The following is a 22,305-nucleotide window of genomic DNA, read 5'->3' as shown; positions in this document are numbered from 1 at the left end:
TTGTCACTGCAGCGGCCCAGGTTCAATCCTTGGCCCAGGAATTTCCACATGCCATGGGTATGGCAAAAAACAAATAAACAACAACAAAAAAAACCCAGGACTGTTTGGCTTCACTGGTGGTAAATTCCACCAAACATTTCAATATTAATGAATGCTAATCCTTCACCCATTCTTCCAAAAAAATTGAAGACAGAACAGTTTCTTGCTCATTTTAAGAGTCCAGCATTACCCTGATATTAAAGCCAGAAAATGACACTATAATAGAAGAAAATTACACGACAATACCCCTGATGAACATAGATGCAAAAAAAATCCTTCGCAAAACACTAGCAAACTAGATTCGCTAGCACATTAAAAGGATCCTGAACCACGATCAAGTGGGATTTATCCCTAGGGATGCAGGGATGGTTCAACATACATAAACCATTAAATGGGATACATCACATTAAGAGAATGGAGGATGAAAATAATATGATTAGCTCAATATATGCAGAAAAAACATTTAACAAATTTGAACATCCTATCATGATAAAAGCTCTCAACAGGTTAGGTATAGAACTAATAATTACTTCAGTAAAATAAAGGCCATATATGACAAGCTTACACCTAACATTATACTCAATGGTGAAAATCTAAGATCAGGAAAAATACAAGGAAGCCTACTCTTGCCACTTCTACTCAACACTGTTTGAGTGTTGGAAGTCCTAGCTAGAGGAATCAGGCAAGAAGAAGAACAAAGGTCATCCAAAAAGTCATTGGCAGTTGACATGATCTTATATATAGAAAACTCTGAAGACTCCACCAAAAATACTGTTAAAACTAAGAAATTAATGCAGTAGAGTTGTGGGATACAAAATCAACATGCAAAAATCAGTTGTGTTTCTATATACCAATAGAACAATGAACTATCTGAAAAGAAACTAAGAAAACAATCCCATTTACAATACCATCAAAAAGAATAAAAGGCTTGGAATAAATTAAACCCAGGAGGTGAGAGATCTGTACACTGAAAACTATGAAACACTGATGAAAGAAATTGAGAAAGACAAAAATAAGTAAAAAGACATACGGATTTAAAGCAATCTATAGAAAAATTCCAATGGCATTTTTCACAGATCTAGGAAAAACAATCCTAAGATTCATGCAGAAACCACAAGATCCCAAATACCCAAAGAAATTTTGACCAAGAATAATGAAGCTGGAAGCATTGCACTTCCTGATTTCAAATTATATTACAAAGCTTTAGTAATCAAAAGAATATGGTACTGACATAAAAACAGACATAAGCCAATGGAACAAAACAGAAAGTCTAGAAATAAACCCATGCATATGTGGTCAATTAATCTTCAAGATAGGTGCCAAGAATACACAGTGGGGAAAAGACAATTTCTTCAATAAATGGCATTGTGAAAACTGGACACTGTCATGCCAAAGAATGAAATTGAACCTATAGCTCACAACAGACATTGAAATCAACTCAAAATGGATTAAAGACTTACTAAAAAAAAAAAAAAAGAAAGAAAGAAAGGAAAGAAAAAGTAAGAAGTGAAACTATTACTGTCCTAGAAGAAAACATGGGAATAAGCACCTTGACTTTGGTCTTGGCAATGGCTTTTTTTGTATTTGACACCAAAAATACAGGCAATGAAAGTAAAAACAAACAAGTTTAGTTTGACTAAATCAAAAAAGTTTTTGCACAGCAAAGGAAACAATGAAATGAAAAAATAACCTATAGATTTAGGAGAAAATATCTTTAAATCATATATCCAATAAGGAGTTGACTTCTAAAACATATAACGAACTCCTACAACTTAATATTAAAAAAAATTCTAAATAATCTAAATAAAAATGGACAAAGCGGAGCTCCCACTGTTGGTACAGTGGGATCAGCATCATCTCTGCAGCAAGGATGTGTGTTCAATCCCTGACCCAGCACAGTGGGTTAAGGATCTGGTGTTGCCACAGCTGTGACGTAGGTTACAACTGTGGCTCGGGATCAGACCTCTGTCCTGGGAACTTCATATGCTGTGAGGCAGCAAAAAACAAAACAAAACAAGACCAAAAAAAAAACCCGAAAAAACCAAAAACCAAAACAAAGGAATTGAATGGACATTTTTCTAAGGAAGACACAAATGGCCCAGCTATAAAAGGGAGACAATCACAGCATCTTCCTTATGAGGAGGTTGTAGGAATGAATAAGTCAATACAATATGTGCACAACACAGAGAACAGAGCTTGCTTGGCACATACCAAGCACTGGGTGGATGGCAGTCAGTGTTAAGCAGACACTGGTTGCCACCACTGTACCAGCAGTGGGGACAAAGCAAAGGAAGGATGCAGAGACCCTGCTAGCACCTCTGCAGCCCCGAGGAAGATGGGGGAGTGGTGACAGGGGCTTTGCAGATGGTCTCAGGCTTCAGACCAGCATTAGGGATTGTGGCCAAGGTGACTGTAAATCTGTCCTGAGGACTCCAGGTTTTCTTGTGGTCAGTCACAGGCTGGGACAGATACCCCAGGGCCTTCCCCAGTCCCTGCCTCAGCCACCTGGAGATACCAGTGCTGGGGTGAATTTTGTCCTTACAGGAGAGTCACTGCACTGAGGCCTCCAGATCATCTTTTCTTCATTTGCTAGCAATCTGCCTCCTAAGAAGGTCCCTCCTTGGACAGAAGCCTCTCCTCCAGCTTTGTTGTCTCTCTCTTTCCCCTCCTCCCCATCTCCTGAGTAACCACCTTGCGCTAAATACTCAAAAAGGATAAGGATGAGGAAGGTGTGGTCCCCACTCTCAGATGTGTGTGAGCGCACACATGCTGGGTGGTGTATCCACCCAGAAGTCAATGCAGGGCAGGAAGGGGTGGGGCTTCCCAAGGGACATCCTGGGAGAGCTTCATGGTGCCTGGCATAGTGGGTTAAAGGATCTGGCGTAGGTCAAAGCTGTGGCCTGGATTCAATCTCTGGTCTGGGAACTTCCATGTGCCATAAATTTTTTTTTAAGTAAAAAATAAAATAGGAGTTCCCATCATGGCTCAGCAGTTAATGAACCTGACTAGTATTCATGAGGAGGTGGGTTCAATCCCTGGCATTGCTCAGTGGGTTAAGGATCTGGTGTTGCCGTGAGCTGTGGTATAGGTCACAGATGTGGCCTGGATCCCAGGTTGCTGTGGCTGTGGCATAGGCTGGCTGCTGCAGCTCCGATTAGACCCTTAGCCTGGGAACTTCCACATGCTGCAGGTACACTAAAAAGGCAAAAATAAAGTAAAATAAAATAAAATGGGGTCATGAATTTTACCCTTCTCCAGAGTGGTGGTTAAGAACAAAATGAGTTAACATGGGCAAGAGCTCAGAGCCACTTTTTCTGACTGGTGCTATGTGTGCATGTGCGCTTGCATGTACTATTTTCTTCAGTGCTTTATGGGCCACCCAGGGCTCAGCACAAGGCTGCTGCTTTCATGATGGCAGAAAGGGTAGGACAGATGGTGGAGTCCTGGGGGTCCCAGAGGTCCAGCAGAGGCCCTGTAGCCTGTACTTGTGGCCCAAAGGTAAGAGCACTTGTAGTCTTGGCTGGGAGATGCACCCTGGCTCCCTGGTTGTTCTATTTATAGATCTGAAGGGGGGAAGTGGGAGGGAATCAAACTGCAACTAGGCTGAGGCAGCTGGGGCCTGGGGCCAGCAGCCCACAGAGACCTCCTCCACCCAAGCTGCGGACAAAAGAGCATGGAAGCCCGGGTGTGCAGAACTGGCACAAACCACATCCTAGTGTCCTCTGGGTTTCTGCCTGGCTCTTCTGGCCCCTCCTACTTACCGGCAGAACCAGGAAATGGGCTGTGTTTGTCGCTGGGAGCCATGCCTGGCCCACAGGCCTGCCTGTCAGTTTCTTCTTTTTTTTTTTTTTGCTTTTTTTTAAGGCCGTACACATGGCACATGGAGCTTCCCAGGCTAGGGGTCGAATCGGAGCTACAGCTGCCAGCCTACACCACAGCCACAGCAATGCAGGATCCAAGCCGTGTCTTCGACCTACACCACAGCTCATGGCAACACCAGATCCTTAACTCAGTGAGTGAGGCCAGGGATGGAACAGGCAACCTCATGGTTACTAGTTGGATTCATTTCTGCTGTGCCACCAGGGGAACTCCTGCCTGCCAGCTTCTATCTGCTCTCCAGAAGGCCTCTAGGGGAGGGCAGTCAGGACATGGACAGCCCTGCAGCCTCTTAGGCACCAGCGGCACTGAACCCTTAGACCCCAGGGACTGGAGTCGGCCGCGGCCACTAAGGGATCACCATGGATTCTGACATGGGTAGGAGTGGGCACCTTGTAGCTGGGTGCTCTGCAGGCCAACTGGGATACTGTCCGCCCCCAGGTACAGACTAACTTAGCTAACGTTTCTGGCCTTCGGGACTGAGAGAGGAATATGGCACAGTTTTGTCCTCAAGAGACCCACAGTCATCTTCAAACTTTATTTTTAACTTTTAACATTAAATTTGACTTATAAATAAATATAGCAGTAATAGAAATGTTAACTGCTCTGTTTATTTATAAGTTAAATGTATCTAAATGTGATTTGTGCACTATCATGTTATATACAGAAAAACCAAATATAAATGTAAAGCGATAAGGCTAAAATTTAAATATAACTAGAAACAGAGTTTTCTTCCTGCCCCTTGGGGTGATCTCTTATAATCTCTGGGGAGGTCCCCCTACACCCACACCTGGGCCTCCAAAGGTGACAGGCATAAGACACAATTAAACAAACTCTCCTGAAAGAGGGCCCTGCCTTCAGGTAGGGCATCTGGGCAACTTCCTGCAGGAAGTGAGCTGAGCCTTGAAAGATGTGAAAGTGAGCCTGGAAGAGCCGTCTAGAAAGAGGAGCCTGTGTGAGCAAAGGCCAGGGGAGGGGAATCAACAATAGCAGGGACCCACCAACAGCTGGAACAAACAGATGTGTGCCACAGCCAGCACCCGGGACTTAGCAAGCCACAAAGGCAAACACAAATTCTTGCTCAGAACTTTTTTGCTTTTTTTCTCTAAAAGTATAGAGATGAAAAGAGTACAGAAACGAGAGGCTGAAGCTCTGGGTTCTATCCTGACAACTTCCTCAGCAGTAGGACACTAGCCTATTTACATCTTCTCTCTAGCCTCAGTTTCCTCACCTGTAAACTGAGAGGACTGAGGGTTGCCTGGCTTCCTTCAGTGAACACAGAGTAGTTGAGGGCTGTGCATACGTGAGGCTTGCCTGTGGTTGGGGGCCTCTCTGGACCCTTGCCGTGAGAACCACTGTCTGCTCAGCTATGGGAGAGCAGATAGAGATGACAATGTTTGTTCCATGGCCCGACTCTAAACCCGAGCTCTGTGCCTGGCACACCACAGAGGTCCCAAGCAGAGGTGTGACTAGTTGTACACATCACAGGAGCTCCCATCTTCAAAACTTTCTCAATTTGTCCTATGGGGGCAGAAATCCTTCCAAAATGCAGTGTGTATTTCAAGAGAAGGCAGTCAGATCCTCATGCAGAACCCAGGGGTCACCCTGAGCTGCAAGAGGAGATATTCTTGAGTTTTGCCTTCTTTTTATAGACAAATGTTTTATAGGCTTATATCCTCCCTCATTGTCAGGACCTTTATCATAGCTATCAGCCTGCTTCCCTCTTAATTAAAGCCCTCCCACGGCCTGCTAATTTGCTGTGGACTAGAAACACAGGCAATACAATCTCTAGAAAGTAATAAGACAACCCAGAGAATGGGCAAAAAATTTTGCAAATCAAGTATCTAAATATATCAAGAATTCTGGGAGTTCCCATCATGGCTCAGTGGTTAGCGAATCCGACTAGAAACCATGAGGTTTCGGGTTTGATCCCTGGCCTTGCTCAGTGGGTTGGGGATCCGGTGTTGTCATGAGCTGTGGTGTAGGTCACAGATGTGGCTCAGATCCTGGATTGCTGTAGCTGTGGTGTAGGCCGGTGGCTATAACCCTGATTGGACCCCTAGCCTGGGAATCTCCATATGCCACAGGAGCAGCCCTATAAAAGACCAAAAAAAAAAAAAAAAAGAATTCTCACAACTCAATATTAAAAAGATGACCTATATAAAAACAGGCAAAGAATTTGAGTAGACATTTCTCCAAAGAAGATACACAAATTGTCAATAAGCATACAAAAAACGCTCAACATCATCAGCCCCTAAGGAAATGTGAATTGAAACCATGAGATACCACTTTACATCTGCTAGGATGGCTTCATCAAAAAAGACAGATAGGAGGAGTTCCCTGGTAGCCCAGGGTTAAAGGGCACGGCATTGGCACTGCTATGGCTCGGGTCACTGCTGCTGTGGTGCACGTTCAATCCCTGGCCTAGGAACTTCTGCATACCATGGGTGCGACCAAAAAGAAAAAAAAAAAAAAAGACAGAGACAATAAGTGTTGGTGAGGATGCAGAGAAATCAGAACCTTCATCCACTGCTAGAGGGAAAGTAAAATGTTGCAGCCACCAGGGAAAAGAGTTTGGAAGTTCCTCAAAAGGTTAAACACAGAGTTTCTATATGACCCAGCAATCCCACTCCTGGGAGCATTTATACCCAAGATAAATGAAAACATATGTACACACAAAAATGTGTGCATCAGAGTTCCCTTTGCGGCTCAGTGGCTAACGAACCTGACTAGGATCCATGAGGATTTGAGTTCAATCCCTGGCCTTGCTCAGTGGGTTAAGGATCCGGCATTGCTGTGACTGTGGTATAGGCTCCAATTTGACCCCTAGCCTGAGAACCTTCATATGCTGTGGGTGTGGCCCTAAAATAGCAAAAAAAAAAAAAAAAAGAAAAAAAGAAAAAAGAAAAGAAAAAAAGAAAATGTATGCACCGATGTTCCTAGTAGCATATTCACAATACCCAAAAAGTGGAAACAACCCATGTCCATCAGCTGACGAATGCATCAACACAATGTGGCTTATCCATACAATGGAATAATATTCAGTAACAAAAAGGAATGATATACATGGTACAACATGAACTTTGAAAATATTAAATTTAAATAATTTAAATAATGTTAAATGAAAGAAGCCAGTTGAAAAAGGCCACATATAGCATGATTCCATTTATATGAAATGCCTAGAAATAGGCAAATCCGTAAAGATAGAATTAGAGGTTGCTTGGGACTGGGGGGTGGTGGTGGGGGGGGGGAGGGAGGTTGGGAAAAATGGAGTGGCTGCTCATTATCACAGGGTTTCTTTAGTTGGGGGGTTATCTAGGGGGAGAGCTTGGATCTCTTCCTTCTCTTTTTTCTTTTGCCGTTTTATGGCCACACCTGCGACATATGGAAGTTCCTAGACCAGGGGTTGAATCAGAGTTGCAGCTGCCAGCCTACACCACAGCCACAGCCACGCAAGATCCAAGAGGTTTCTGAAGCCTACACTACCGCTCACCACAACACCAAATCCTTAACCCACTAAGCAGGATGAGGGCTCAAACACAAATACTAGTTGGGCTCATTACCACTGAGCCACAATGGGAGTTCCTAAGGGTTCATTTATATAAGAACATATAGCTGGAAATCTGCTTGCAGTGGGTCCAATCCATTCATCTCTACCCACCAAACTTATCCCCTCCTTAGTTAGAGAGCCATCGACAGGTCATTGGGAGCTTGCCCAGCTGAACGTCGGCTCAGGAAAACATCTGAATATTTCGGATTTATCAGGATCAGTTGCCTTAGAAAATGGCAAGATAGGCCAGCAAGAACATAGGCAGCTGTAGGATCCTATTTCAGGCATACCATGTATTAGCTGGGCGGCCTTGGAAAGTCACTTTACCTCTCTGAGGCTCAGTTTCCTCATCTGTACAATGCAGGGATGTTACTTTAATGAGATGTAGTGAGGATTACATGAAATGAGCAAAATGTCACAGTCTGAGCCTGTTAAATTCACTCAATTTTCACATTGTTCCTCTCTGCCTAGGATTTTTGAAAACCTTTAGTCTGTATAAAGCGGAAATAGATGCACCTAAATCAATACATGTTGTTTTCTGCTGAATGGAAAAGTTTTCTCTAAAATTTTCTAAAAATATGCTCTGAGACAATGGTCTGGAGGTCTGCACACGTTTTTCATCAAGGCAATTGGAGGAAAAGACTTGCGGCCCTTTGAGACTCAGCGGTAAGAGGGGGCACCGGAGCAGGGAGTATATTAGGGAGAGGCTGGCGGTCAGGGGAGGGGGCCAAGGGTGGTCTGAGACTGTGAAGTCTAGCCTAGGGCCAGCTAGTCCCAACCTGGGGCTCCCTGCCAGGGATGGTCCTCATGCCATTGGAGTTCCCAGTTGCCACTCCCCCCCCGCATGCCCAGCTCCTGTATCAAATCCACCAGCTGCCTCTCTGCCTTCACACCTTTTGGGAACAGCCCTTTCCCATCAGCAGTATTTCTCTCTTCCCTGCCTATTTCCTCCCTGGATTCCAAATTCCTCAAGGGTGAGAGCGGATTCAAACTCACTTCTATAATTCCAGAACTTAGCTCAGTGCCTGGCTGGTATCAAATGGTCAAGCCTGAGCTACCCTGGAGCTACTGGAGGGCTTGTTAAAACATACCGCTGGGCTCCAGCCCCAGACTCTCTGATGCTGCTGGTCTAAGGACCACACATTGAAAATTCCTGCAGTAGATGCTCACAAAATGTTCGTGCAAGGGGTGAGTGAATTAATGAATCACTTGGATGTAAGAACTGCTCCAGATTTGATTTCTTTGAACTCTTACAGTTGGGTCCAGTTCTTAGCCCACCTCCTCCGTAAAGCCTTCTCTGACCCTTTGGTCTCCTGGTGTCAATACCCTTATGTTCCTTGGTCTTGAGGGTCAGGTGCATCTTGTGCCTCATCTCTGCATACCCCTTGGCCCCCCAAAGTGACCCTTCCTGGTGAGAAGGCAGGGCCTTGGTGACTCAACCAATAAGACAAACCCTCTAGGAAGACCCTTTCTGTCCTGTGTGTGGGTCACCAGGCTCATTGCAGGCTGATGGAGATGGAGAATAGTGGTACTGGGAGACCCCACAGATCCTGGGGACCTAGGAGACCCCAACATATCAAATGGGGTGATCTTCCTGGAGTGAGTTTCCTGGATGACCAAGAATTTAGGTGGCCTGACATACCCAGGACTTTCTTTCACTATGATTTGCTAGCTGGGCCTGGAGGAAGTGCACATGAGCACAGAGCAGGAGGGATAGTCAGTGCTGGTTTTGAAGGGGAGGTAAGTCTGGGTAGTCAGCACCAAGCCCAGGGGCTCAAAGCAGAAAGATGCTAGGTCCCCATGCTGCACAACCCCAGAGGCACCATTTACCTTGTGATCCATGTTTTGAGTTTTTTTGTTTTCAGCTACACCCATGGCATATGGAAGTTCCTGGGCCAGGGATCAAATCTGAGTTGGACCTGCGACCTATACCACAATAGCAGTAACAGTGGATCCTTAACTCACTGTGCCAGGCTGGGGATAGAACTCATGCCTCCATAGAAACAAAATGGATTATTAACCCACTGTGCCACAGTGGGAACTCCTGCGATCCATATGAACAGTGTCCTCTGGAGTTGTGTAGTGTACAACCTGTAGGGTTTGTGTGTCTGTGTGTGTGTGTGTGGCTTTTTTCAGCTGCACCCACAGCATGTGAAAGTTCCTGGGCCAGGGATCAAATCTGAGCTGCAGCTGCAAACTATGCCACAGCTACGGCAATGCTGGATCTTTAACCCACTGAGCTGGGCCGGGGATCAAACCTGCAAGACAACACAGTGTCAGATTCTTAACCTGCTGTGCCACAATGGGTACTCCCAGCCAATGCAGTTTTATGTAAAGCTCAGTCCTTCCAGTCCTTGTTCAAAAAATGTCCTCATTTGTTATTCCCTGAATACCCACTCTGCCCAGTGGGTGTACTAGCACGTGGCTAGAAGACAGCTTGTTTTCCTGGGATTCTTAGGGGGAAGTCTGGCTACAACTCGAAGCCAGGATAAAAGTGCTTCAGAGTTCCCATTGTGGCATAGCAGAAACAAATCTGACTAGTATCCATGAGGATGCTGGTTTGATCCTTGGCCTCACTCAGTGGGTTAAGGATCCGGCGTTGCCATGAGCTGTGTTGTAGGTTGCAGGTAGGGCTTGGATCCCAAGTTGGCGTTGCTGTAGCATAGGCCAGTGTCTATAGCCCTGATTCAACCCCTAGCCTGGGAACTTCCATATGCCATGGCTGCAGCCCTAAAAAGCCAAAAAAAAAAAAAAGTGCTTGAATGAGGGCGTGCCCAGTGCTATGGGAGCCAGGAAGAAATGGCTTTTCTCTGCCCAGTGAGATCAGCATGTGGAAGCAGCCAGCTCCCTATGGACCAGTTAATCCAGCGAGGCTGGAGTCTAGCAGGTGGCAGACAACAGAATCTGCAGCCTTAGTAGCTGTGGTTGGGTGGCGTCTTGCTTTCCAGGGACACCTGCAAACCCTGGGTGTAATGTGAGAATCAGTGAGGGTTCCCAGTGCCCCTGGGGGCCCCCTGCTTCTGGGGAGTATGGAGGAAGAGAAAAGAGCAGAGGCAGTCAAGAGAGGCAGCTGCCAGGGCTTCTGCCAAGGAGCCCAGTCTGCATCACGTGGCCAGATTCCTGGGCCTGGGGTGCATGCTTCCCAAGCGCTGTCCAGCTGATGGGCCACCTTTTCCAGGAAGCCTCTGGGGCGCCCTCCCCTGCCCTCAGTGGCCTCTTCCTCTGGCCTCCTAGGGATGCAGTAAGTCAGCCTCCATTCTCCAACTGCTCTGTGTGGGCACAGTTACCCACTTCTTGCCCAACCACCTGCCATGGGCCAGCTCCCTGAGAACTCAGAAGGCTGGTCCAAGTGGCCCCAGGAACACCTCCTGACTTCCTCCTGGGCCCTGAAGGACAGAGGGGACCTTGTGCTCTGTGACTCACTCTGCATTCCTGTCATCTTACCATTGACTGCTCATACTGATTCCTTCTTCTGTCACTTGACTAGGCGGGGGCTACTTCCTACTCATTTCTGTGTCTCTAGCACTTGGCCTGGGGCCTGGCACCATGTAGGTGCTCAATCAGTCTTTGTGGCTTGAATGACTTAACTGCTAGATTCTGTGCCAGAGGGCAGAGTGTGCCTCTGAGACCTGACTCTTCTCCCCAGAACATAGCTGGGGCCCTCCTACACCCAGTAGGGGTTAAATAAGACCCTGAATTGAATCCCTACTGTAGCCTGGCCATATTGTTAGCCTTGGCCAGGCATTTCACTATTTGATGAACTTAGTAACACAGACGACTAATGCACAGCTGTGCTTAAGTGCTGCAAATAAACAGAATAACACAAATGGAGCTTAGCTCATGCAGCTCCAGCCAAAGTAAGAAATCAAACACCACATCTGAGGCACATCATGGTGCAGCCTGGTAACTGAGTACCCATGGAAGGAGGCTTCAGGGATGCTGGGTCAATGGCTCCAGGGCTTGGGAGCCTCTGAGCTAGGGGGTGGCAAAGATTCTGAACAGTCTGCCCAGTCTCCATTAGGAAGGAGTGCCTGGGGCAGGTGAAGCCCAGCTGTGGCTTTTGGTAGAGGGCCTCCTTGGTTTTTCCCATCTGAGGCCCACCTGATCTATGGTCTCGTCTCTGGCCAGGTCAGTTTATGCTTTTTCCTGCTCAAATCACAGTTTTAATCTCTGCCTGAAAGTCCTTTCCCACCAAGGTCCAGCAAAAGGCTGCTCCTCTGTGAAGCCCTCACTCTACCTCCTCTTCCAGGCAGGATTAATCCCCCTCCCTGGACCCCATGGCTCTCTGCAGCACAGGTAACAGGATGGAACCAGCATATAACGGCAGGTTCTTTCCCTTAGAGGTATGCAGTGGTGGGGATTCCAAGGGGTTGATGGCAGAGGGGTCACTTGCCCCCCCCCCCCAATCTCCATCACCCCTCCCTAATGTTAATAATAAAACTAAGACCCTTTGATATGAATAATTCACATTTCCCAGTTAGATAAATAGCTCCTGTGAAGTATTTCCCATTTTACAGATCTGACGTAAACTAAGTAAAATCTGGCTACTTGCTTTGCAAATAAAATCAGCTTTCAGGGAAGTCCCCCAGTTCCCCATTCTGGTCACATGACTGCCCCTAAAGCCACATCATGTAGAAATTCCGGGCCTCCTGGGAGCTTCGAGGTCCACCCGCCCTCCCCCACCGAGATACGGCTGGGAGGCACATCCCAGCACCCACAAGTGGCTGGCACATGACACACTAGCAACAACCAGGAATCAAAGAAGAGAAGTTACTGTGAGACGAGTCCGACTCACACAGTGAAGAGACTCTGACCAAGTGGACTTGTACACTCAGGGTATCATTACTTCCATTGTGCAGATGAGAAAACCGAGGCTGAGTTAGGCCTTCCTTAAGGTCCCACAGTTGGCTCTTGCCCTAGCTCCGTCTAGTCCCTGCATTCAAGCTGCCTCCAGGGTGGTATGGAGGGCAACTCGCGGCCGTGGGCATGAATAATAGCCAGTCACTTGGTCTAAGTGGGGTTCTGAGGTGGTCTTGGCTTCCTCTCAGCTCTCCCTCATCCTCAGGCTGTTTCTGCAAGTCCTGGGCCACCCTGTATCCTAGATTCACAGCAGCACAGGCCCTCCTTCCCCGATCTCAGGTTGAGGGGTCTTGGAGTCAAGAAGGAGATGCTACTTGGGTCCAGGTGCCCTCCTCAGCCCCCACGGCTGACCCGAGGGGAGACAGCATGAGAATGCCAGTCTCAAATCCAGTTTTAAAAGCTGGGGTCATAGCCGCATACATCTTACTTAGTGCATTTCCACGTTCTCTGTAGGCATTTTCTCTTTCCGATGGACTCTCACAAACGTTTTACTATTATATTTCTTGTAATACTGCCTGGAATCATTATTTAGACATCATAAAAAAATCATTATTTTTTAAAAGGAAGGCTGAGAAGTTCCTATAAAAGAGAATACAAAAAGCTTGGGTATGCATATGCATACACACATACACACTCAGAGCCTGTTCACACACAAAAACACGTACATGCAAGTTAGGTTGGACAGAAAAGAGGTTTATCATACCCCTTGCAAAATAGAAGTGAATGAATAATTTATAGGGCTTTTTACAAACATTTAGATTTTTGAAACATTCTAGAAAAATCCGGTTCAATTACTTACAGCAGCCATTCTCTGATAAACCAACCCAGAAGTGGTTACTGATAAGTAAAATTTACAATTCCCAATGGGCCTGCCTTCCACAGAAATGCATCATAAACATTATTATTTTTTTTTAAAACACACCAGAACCTGCAAAGCTGCTGCTCTCATTAACTGAAGGTACTGTGTATGATAAATCCTTGAACCCTTTACTTTGGAAAAGTTCCTGACTTAATGTGCAAATAATAAGAGTTGCCATTTTATTTTGGCAGGAACTTCACCAGACTGTGCTCTTTCGTGCCAGTTCCAAAACAGCCCCCCCCACCCCGAGATGTTGGGGTACACTGAAGAAAGCCTGGGGTTGGCAGGGCTGGAGGGAAGGGCCCACATGCTGCCCAACCCACCTTGGATCTGTATCCTGAACCAGACTCACCAACAACAGACCAAGGTGAGGATCCGAAGAACATGTCCCTAGACAGCCCCACTGTGATCTGCGCCACCCTTCATGCTGAGGTCTCCCCTCTCAAGACAGGACTCAGTCAGGCTGATGCTCAGAAGATGCAGGACCTGCCAGGGGCTTGGACAGCTGGGCTCCTGCTCTCTCAACCCCTCTCCAGCTCCTGGCCACAGGGACTGGGCAGGGATAGTGACTGATGCTCGATTACAGAGTGCGCTAGGGGAGAGCAGCTCTAGCTTGATACTTCCTGTTCGGGGAGGAAACCTCACTAATGATAATTAGTGGCTCAGACGCAAGTGTCTTTGCTACAGGAACTGAGGCAGGACAGCCAGCAAAGCCAGGATACATAAAATGAATAAATGTCATCCAACACAAGGCAGACTGCCTCACCATAGGGGGTGTGTGTGTGTGTGGGGGGAGAGAGAGAGAGAGAGAGAGAGAGAGAGAGAGAAATGCCTTGAGATACAAAGCCAAACATAATGGCTGCAGAAAATGGCAATTCATCAATTGCTGTGGGGGGTAATTTTTCGCAATATCTGTGGCTGTCATTGGCTTAGTGATAATTCTCTCTGGATTTTCTGCCAACAAAGGCTTCATGGCCATTTTTACTTGCCAGTCAGCAGCCACAGTGGGGAGAAAAAGAACAGAGACAAGGACCCACAAAAAGAAGGCACTGCCCATAGGGCAAAGCATGGATGGGGTGGGCTTGCCTGTGCGGATGGCTCTGCCAGCAACCCCAGAGACCACACCAACTGCACACAGGGAGGCCAGAGGTTGGAGGCTTTTGCACCATTGCAGTAAAGTATGCCAAGTGCAGTCTTAAGACAAGTACATTCAATTGTTTTTGACTTGTTGGAAAACTGGTGATCTTGGGAACTCTGAGTAAGCCTGTGCATCTGGGCCTCTAATAACTAGAGTGCACACCCTGGGTTCTGGGGAGTTTTGCTCTTATTCCCAACAACACAACAGGGCTTGCCTGGTTCTCTGAACACAGTGGCCCTACTTCTTGTCTCCTCCCCTAAGAGCGCCTTCTGGCAGACAAAGGCATTCTGGAATCTCCCAGAGCCCAGCCAAGGCCAGTGCACACTGACTCTCCCCTCCTCAGCTGATCTGCCATCAGCCCCCTTCTAGTCCCTGTTGCTCCCCACTCCTGCCAACACCGTCACCTCCACCTGAAGTCTTGACCTCCTTCCAGCAATCCAGATCCCCCTGAGATCCAGCCCTTGGGCACACAAGGCACTTCCCAGCCCCCAACAGCCCCACTCTGGATACAGAGGCAGTGGTGCTCATGGTGGATCTAGTTAGACAGACCTGGGTGTGATTTCAGGTTTGGCCAGGTACCAGCAGTGTGATCTTGGGCAGGCTGCTTTGCTTCTCTGTTCTGACAGTTAAGTGCAACAGTGAACATGAAAGCTGCAACCCCACATCTTAGAACTGCTCTTACCCACATCACATGTTTGTTCGGCTGTGGGCCACTGCTGTGTGCAATGCCAGACTTCTCCCTCTGATACCTGGTGGCGTTGTGCTCCCTCACTCAGCTGCCCAGTGAGACCATGAGGTCCCTAAGGACCCTCCACCCCTGTGTACTGACCCAGCTCTGTGCCTCCTGCGCTACTCATGCTGAGGCCAGTGGGCCCTGAATGCCGGGAGCTTTGGCAGAGGGCTTTCCAGGCAGCCCTGGGCACGGAGTCCCCGCATGATGCAACACACAGTTCCTATGAGCACACTGTTCCTATCAAGCTTCCAGGCGGTCTCTGATACCCTTGGAGAAGCTACACAGTCAGGAAACCACATTTCCTTTTTTTTTTTCTTTTCTTTTTTCTTTTTAGGACTGCACCCACAGCATATGGAAGTTCCCAGGCTAGGGATCAAATCAGAGCTGCAGCTGCCGGCCTACACCACAGCTCATAGCAACGCCGGAGCAAGGCCAGGGATGGAACCTGCATCCTCATGGATACTAGTCTGGTCGGTTATCACTGAGTCACGATGGGAAATCTCACACTTCCTTCTGAAAACAAACTCACCAGGTGTGAGCAGACAGGAGCTGTAAACACCTGTCCCCTGGGGTTCTCCCTGAGGCCCTCATTGTGCCCTGAGCTCCCCCCAACCTTGGGAACCCCCTTTCCCCTCACTTACCACTCACAGCCATGCCAAAGCAGAAGGTTCAAGAAGTTGTAGCAAAGCTTATGGGATGACAAAGGCACCCAAGCCAGAACTCAGCACTGCCAGGTCTCCAACCTCCAGGCTCCAGATGCAGGAATACCAGGAGGGTGAAGCTCTCCAGGACGGAAGCCCCCTGAGTCCTCATCACAACCCCTGGCCGCCTGGCCCAGAACGCCTTGTTTACTTCCCTTCCAATTCCAGGCACCACTTGATCTCCAGCCAGTTTGGAGCCATCTCCCCCGACCAGTCACAAAGGGCCTGCCCTTTCTTACCTCCTACAGCTGCTCAGCCCCACACTCAGGTTGTGGCTGATTCCCTCCACCACCCCGCCTCACTGTGTCCAGTGCAGTACTGACCCAGGTACAGCTCTGGGCTGGTCACCCAGGCTCAGCCCAGACCCCTGGGATTCCCAAAGAATCCGCATGCCCTGTGTTTAACTATCCCGTCTTGGTGCAGACTCCACCTGGAGGGCCCACCTCACAGGCCACCAGAAGCCCCGAGGGATTCGCCTTCAGAGAGACCTTCACCCCAATGACGGGGCATGCTGTCACACTCCTGAGCCCACCAGTCAAATCACAGGCTCCCCCTCCCCACAGCCTGTTGCTGCCAAAAGTGTCGGATGCTACAGTAATGGGAAGGATCATCCATTACAGACCCAGCACACTGGCTCCTCTGTCTATATGTGAACCATGATGGCCCACACCACAGAAAGCCTCAGAGACCCATTTGCCAGTCCTAAATTTTTTACATCCCCCTGTGACTGCTTTGATAGTCTGGGGGCTGTATTTTTCACAGTTTAATCCTCTAATCTGATAGTGCCAGACGGCTGAAAAACATCCTGTGTGCTTAGACCCCACCTGGCCCTCATTTAGCGGATGCGGGAATGAGGAGTAAGTTCCTGCCTGATTGTAGGACAATTAGCGCTGACCTGTTGCACTTTCCGCCAGGTGACAATAGTGATTGATGAGGACAGATTGGGAAGACTTGAGCATCAGGTAATTCTCCAGTGACAAGTGTGCCACACGGGGGAAGAGGGAAACCTTTGGCTCTGGGTTGAAGTGACAATGCAGGCGTTTATGATCCCACATAAATTAGCAGCCCTTGATTGCACCCTGACAGCATGCACAGTGGTCAATACCTCTGGCTCCAGGGGGAGCCATTCCTGGTTTTGAATCCTGGGTCCCATTAGCTGCGGAACGTGGGCCTCAGCCCCTCCACTTGTATTCAGAGAGTGTGGGCTCTGGCAGGGTTATATGTGACAACCAACACTCATCCAGCCAGAAGTGGGACTCAGCCAGGTCCCGAGAGCCTGGCACCAAATTAGTGCTCGGTGCATGTACGCTGAACAAAAAAGTGATGAGGCAGAATTTGGACAAGCATGTATAGTTAGTGGTAGGAGCCTCAGGTTTGGGGTGGAAGGAATGGATTAGTTTTATGTGTTCTTCGGAAAGTCACATGGTTGGGAGAATACCACTGTCTACCTCAGAAGGGAGGAAGTTTCAAGTGTGCTCACACATGTAACATGCTCGTCCCAGGGCCTGGCATATGGGGAGCTGAACATTCAGTGATGACTAGTGCCATTTCAGGTGTGAAGGAAGTGGTGCCCCTGTCATGCCAAGGATGTGAAGGGCTGACTTGCAGAGGTCTGGGAAAGGCCAGTCAGGTTGGACCAGAGGTGGGCCCAATCACAGGAAGCAGACAGGAGGAAGTAAGAATTCTGTAGCCAAATATCTGAAAACCACCTAGAGTGCCCTGTTCCCAACCTTTGACTCCCCTCCTCCAAGTTTTGTAATCTCCACCGCTCTTGGACTGGGGTGGGGTAGGATGGGGTGGGGTGGGGCGAGGCAGGGTAGGCAAGGGTAGGATAGGAGTAGAAAAAGGGACATACACCCTCCAACTCCCAGGAGGGAGGAAAAGAGCCAGCTGGGCCTTGGATTTTAATAACTGCTTAACTGGGCAAACTTCCTTGTTTTAAATCAAGAGGCCCATTATTCTTGGTCCAGGTGCTGGAAAGAAGATCCATGGAGGTATAACTTACATAGCTTGGACCGCCCAAACCAGTCCAGGAACACCTTGCCACCATGAGTGGTGGGGAGGGCAGGAAGGGCTAGATCCAGCCTCAGTTGCGGCCCAAGGAGACTAGACATCACGCCATAGCCTGCTTCCCTCCCCCACCTGACAATCTGCCCAGCCCACTGAGTTTTCATCTGCAGGATACACAGGGCATAAAACAAGAGGCACAAATTTCTGCTCCTAGTCTGAGAGGCATTAGCCAGGACACTGAATTGTAGCCCTAAGGCCTGGGCCTGAGGCCAGGTCTGCAACAGAGAAGGGGTCCAGGGAGGCCACTTTCTAGTGGCTAAGCTGAGGGGTTCAGACAAAAACAGCAATGAGCCTAAAGGTCCCCAGCTGATTTTAACATTCAAACTCTGGGGGGAAGTAGGTTTTTATTGCACTCCTTAAACTCAGCACCTCACACAATTGCCCCACCCAACCCTAGGCACTACTGTTCCTTTTTTTTTTTTTTTTAACAGGAATATCTGATGCTAAACCCTTAGCAAGGATTTACAGAAGAAACACATTCAGAGAGCTGAGGACTTGGCCAAAGCCACATGGTAATGAGCTAAAATTCAGACTTGGAAGCTGGGGTGCGGGGTCTCACCTGACTGCAAAGCCAGGTGTCTTCCTCCCTGCAGCCAGCTTCAGCTGCCTCCTCTTCACAGCGGTGTGCAGCTATGGACTTTAGTCCTTAATTTCCCCTTTCTAACCACTTGAAGCCCTGCCCATACTCTGGGCAACAAGGGAAGGGCCCTGGGTGTAAGAACAGGAAACATGAATGAGAGAGGAATTGACCTGTTTGGCATCTCTGGGGTGAAGAGAGCACAGCAATGGTCCCGTGTGACCAGGCCTGGTCAGCCCAGCAGGCTTGGGGCTGGATGTTCAACTCTCTGGTGAACAAGTGGCCTGGCCTGAGCTCCCTGCCAGCTCTGAGGTCACCCCCATGCTGATTCCAGGTCTTCCTCACCCAGGCCTGGCTGAGGCTACCTGTCCGCCATTCAAGGCCTCCTTCAGGAAACCTTTTCTACCCCAGCACTGCTCCTTGCCCCACTAAGTCCATTCATCCATCAGACATTGATTAACACCTCCTCCAAGCTGGCCCCTCTGCCCACTGAGGATAGAGATGGGAATAGAGATGAGTAACATGGCCCCGGGCCTCCAGGTACTCCTGACTGGATGCAGGGGGTTCACTCTGCAGGCTCAGATTCAGCCTACTGTGGGTAGAATCTAAGCATCTGCACTTTTAAGAAACCATGCAAGTGACTGAAAGGGCAGGCCCAGATGGTCTTATAGATACTGTGGACCCCACTACTGCATTCCTCAGGCTGCTACAATCCTCTAAGAACAATCCTCTAAAAACACGGCTGGTCTCTCCCACTAGTAGGCTCCTCTGGGCTCTCAAGAAAGCTAAATCTGTGTACAAATCCCACTTCTGCAACTTGCTACCTGTGTATCTTTGCAAAATACCCATGCTCTCTGAGGCTCAATTTCCCCATCTTAAATGAGATAATAATGGTGCCTTCCTGTGCTGAGGATTAACCGGGATATTATGCGCAAAGCAAGTGGCCTAGGAGAGATAAATACACAATAAATGTCTGCTATTAATTATATCATCACTGCACTCTGATGGACAGAAATGCTTCCCTTTGGGTATTTCCAGAACCTCGATATCTGGAGCCTGTCTCAGAGGCAGACACCTGCGAGGCCTCTCAGCGGAGCCATCTGCCAAAACTCCAAGACCTGCCTGCATCTTCCCCCAGGACCCAACCTCCTGGCCCTCAAAGGACATATTAGCTCCTCGTATCTTCCCCTTCATCTACCCAGAGTGACCAAAGTTCCAGCCACACCTCTCTGGGCAGCCTGCTCCCAAATTTCAGGGAAATGGTCTGGTGAAATGGCTAAGTTTGCCAAGCAAGGGCTCCGCGGGCAGAGGCGGATACGGGTCAGCCCAGCCTCTCCCAGATCAAGGTCGGGCGCCCCAGCCCTCGCCCTGCTGCCTGCCTGGCCCGGGGCTGCGACAGGGCTGGGAGGCCCCGCGAGGAAGATCCCGCCCACCGCTCCCAGCCCTCCCCTGAGACCTGCGGGCAGGCATTGCGGGGTATATGGGACTTGTGGACTAGGTGGGTGCGCCTGGCAGGGGTGTAGCGTGTTCCCCCAGCAGCCCCTCGCCCCGCCACGGGTGCAGGGCTCACCCGGTCCTTTTCGCCAACACCTCCCTCCCGCCCCCGCCCCTCAACGCCCCGGGCACACAGGTTTGCGTCCCTGGAGAAGTAAAGTACGCTCAGTCTGGGACCCATTTCTCTGCCATCAGACCACGTGGCTCGGTCCCAGTGGCCCGGTTCTCCAGCAGGCATGTGGCGGCGTGCTGCGAGGGTACAAGGTGCTAGGGGGCAGTTGCCGGGGCGAGGGTACCGGGTAGGGCACAGCCCGCAGCCCCGCGGCGACCCGGTCGAAGGTCACTCACCTCTCTGGCCAGCACCGCTAGGAGCACCGGCGGCCGCTGAAGGTCCGAGGCGGAGTCAGTGGCCCCGCCCGTAGGCTCCTCCTCTCCCCGCGCCCCGCCCGCCCGCGGGGCTGGACCTGCGGGGGAGGTGGCCACCAGCCAGCCCGTCGCTGCTTATCCGGCACTGCCAACTCCCTGGGCAGCAATCGGGCAGCCACAGGGTCCTCAATCCCCATCTGGCCCTGCAGTCCCGGCGGTGGGAAGTGGCGGCAGTGGCGGCGAATGAACGACCCTCTGTTTCCTACCTCTACCTCAACCCCATGCAAGGTTCAGACGCTTTCTGATCCGTGTCCCCCAACCTCCCCCAGTTAAAGTATTGCAGAGCACTTCTTAACTAGGACAAGGAGGGCTGGGGGAGGCCAGGGTAACTTCTGGGACCTGCTCCCTTCACCTAAGGGACATCTCACATGCACGTCCATTTTATAGAGAGGTTAAGTGGCAGGCCAAGTTCACACAAATAGTAAGAAGCCAAGGCACCACTGGATTGGACAACACTTCTTTCTTCAACAAGCCTGCATCCAGGCCTTTGTGCTCCTGTGTCACACCTATCTCCTGTTCACCCTTAGGGCCAAACTCTGACTCTTCTGATTTGTCCTCAGTGTCAGGGCCTAGGAGCTAGTGGAGGGCCCTTGAGAGCTTGCCTTCCTGTGTAGTCTTTCTAGGCTTCAGACTATCCCCTGTCCCTGAGAAAGATGGCCTGCAGCTGCTGAGCACTGTCCTCCTCTCCCTCACTGGTGGCATACTGGCAGGACAGCAATGAGGTACAGATATCTTCAGGGTACCTTTCTAGAAGTTTTGTGTGCATTCATCTGAAGCCCTTTCTCACCTACAACCTCACATCACATCCTACTGACAGTTACTCACCTCTTTTTGCAGGTGAGGACATGGGGACAAGTCTGCCACCAATGTCACTGATCTTCTGGGAGGCTGACTGGGGGTTACCCGACCCCTGGGACTCTTTCTGGAATATTCCTGTGGGGTATATTCCCCCAGCCCTGATACAGAGCTTCTGATTACTCCAGGAAGCCAACCTGTGCAGAAGAGATAAGTCCAAAGGAGGGTTTATCTGAACCCCTGATGCCAGAGTCATGGGCTGGCCCCACAATGGGACTCCAGGGAGCCTGCAGGTGGGGGTGGGGGCAGAGTTCTGGCAGCCCTGTGTTGGGGTGAGAGCCTTTCCTCCATCCTCCCACCCAACTAAGACCCACCCATGAGCATCTGGTGCTTCCTCACCGCCATAGGTTTCCTCTGGCCTAAAATCCCCTTCCTCCCCAGCTCTTTGCTCTGCCAGTCTCCAAGGCCCAGGTCCTCTCCCCCCTCCTTCAGGATCCTCCCTGCCCCAGGGTCACACCCTCTCTGAGCTCCTGTGGCAGTTCTCATAGGTCCTCCATTCAACACTTAGGGAGCTCAACCATGCCTCCCAGGGTTCCACGTGCTGGGGACACAAGTGACCCATGCCTGGTCCCTGCCTTTGTAAGTTGAATTGATTCTGTAGTGGGTTGTAAAGTTTGGAAAGACAGGAATCATCAGTCGGACTCTTTGGTGCCCCTAGCATGGTGCCCTGAACACAGTAGGTATTCCCTATCCCCTCTGTTTCTGGCTGCCCTGCAACACATGAAGCTCCTGGGCCAGGGATCAGATCCGAGCTGCAGTTGCACCCTAAGCCACAGCTATAACGACTAAGGATCCCAACCCATTGTGCCATGCCAGGGATTGAACCTGGGTTCCAGTGCTTCCAAGATACCACCAATTCTGTTTTGCCACAGTGGGAGCTCTAATAAGTGCTCTTTAAATATTTGCACTGGCTAATGGGTCTCGGAGCATCCTTCTTGCACTCCAAAGAGCAGCACAAGGATATAGAGCTTGGGGAATGGAAGTGCTGAGAGGTCTTCCAGCATTCTCCAAAGGACCCTTAGGTCCATCCTTCCAAAGAGATCTGGTGGGCCTCTGAGGGGCTCCCCATGAGTTGCAGCGAGAGAGTCAGGAAGGGGAGAGAGACAGAGAGCTGAAGGCTGGACTGG

At 49.5% G+C, this 22,305-nt stretch overlaps 1 protein-coding gene across 4 annotated transcripts in view; it reads right to left on the bottom strand.

Moving 5' to 3' along the window:
- STEAP3 (STEAP3 metalloreductase) overlaps positions 1–20,297 on the bottom strand; it is a 43,084-nt gene extending 22,787 nt beyond the window's left edge. Inside the window, exon 1 of one of the 4 annotated variants that reach the window (XM_047772107.1) lies at positions 20,246–20,297. Coding sequence is in view for 2 of the 4 variants with exons in the window: in XM_047772105.1 (XP_047628061.1) it covers positions 13,537–13,570 (34 nt within the window). In the remaining 2 variants the exon portion in view is untranslated. Of the gene's footprint in view, positions 1–13,536; positions 13,780–15,696; positions 15,833–18,385; positions 18,501–20,245 lie in introns of those variants that run through there. The other 3 variants (XM_047772108.1, XM_047772106.1, XM_047772105.1) reach the window with 3 other exon arrangements.
- Positions 20,298–22,305: the final 2,008 nt, after the last annotated feature.

This window comes from Phacochoerus africanus, chromosome 3 (assembly GCF_016906955.1).
Source record: "Phacochoerus africanus isolate WHEZ1 chromosome 3, ROS_Pafr_v1, whole genome shotgun sequence".
Classification (NCBI taxonomy): Eukaryota; Metazoa; Chordata; class Mammalia; order Artiodactyla; family Suidae; genus Phacochoerus; species Phacochoerus africanus.
This window is presented reverse-complemented; position numbering and strand designations above follow the sequence as displayed.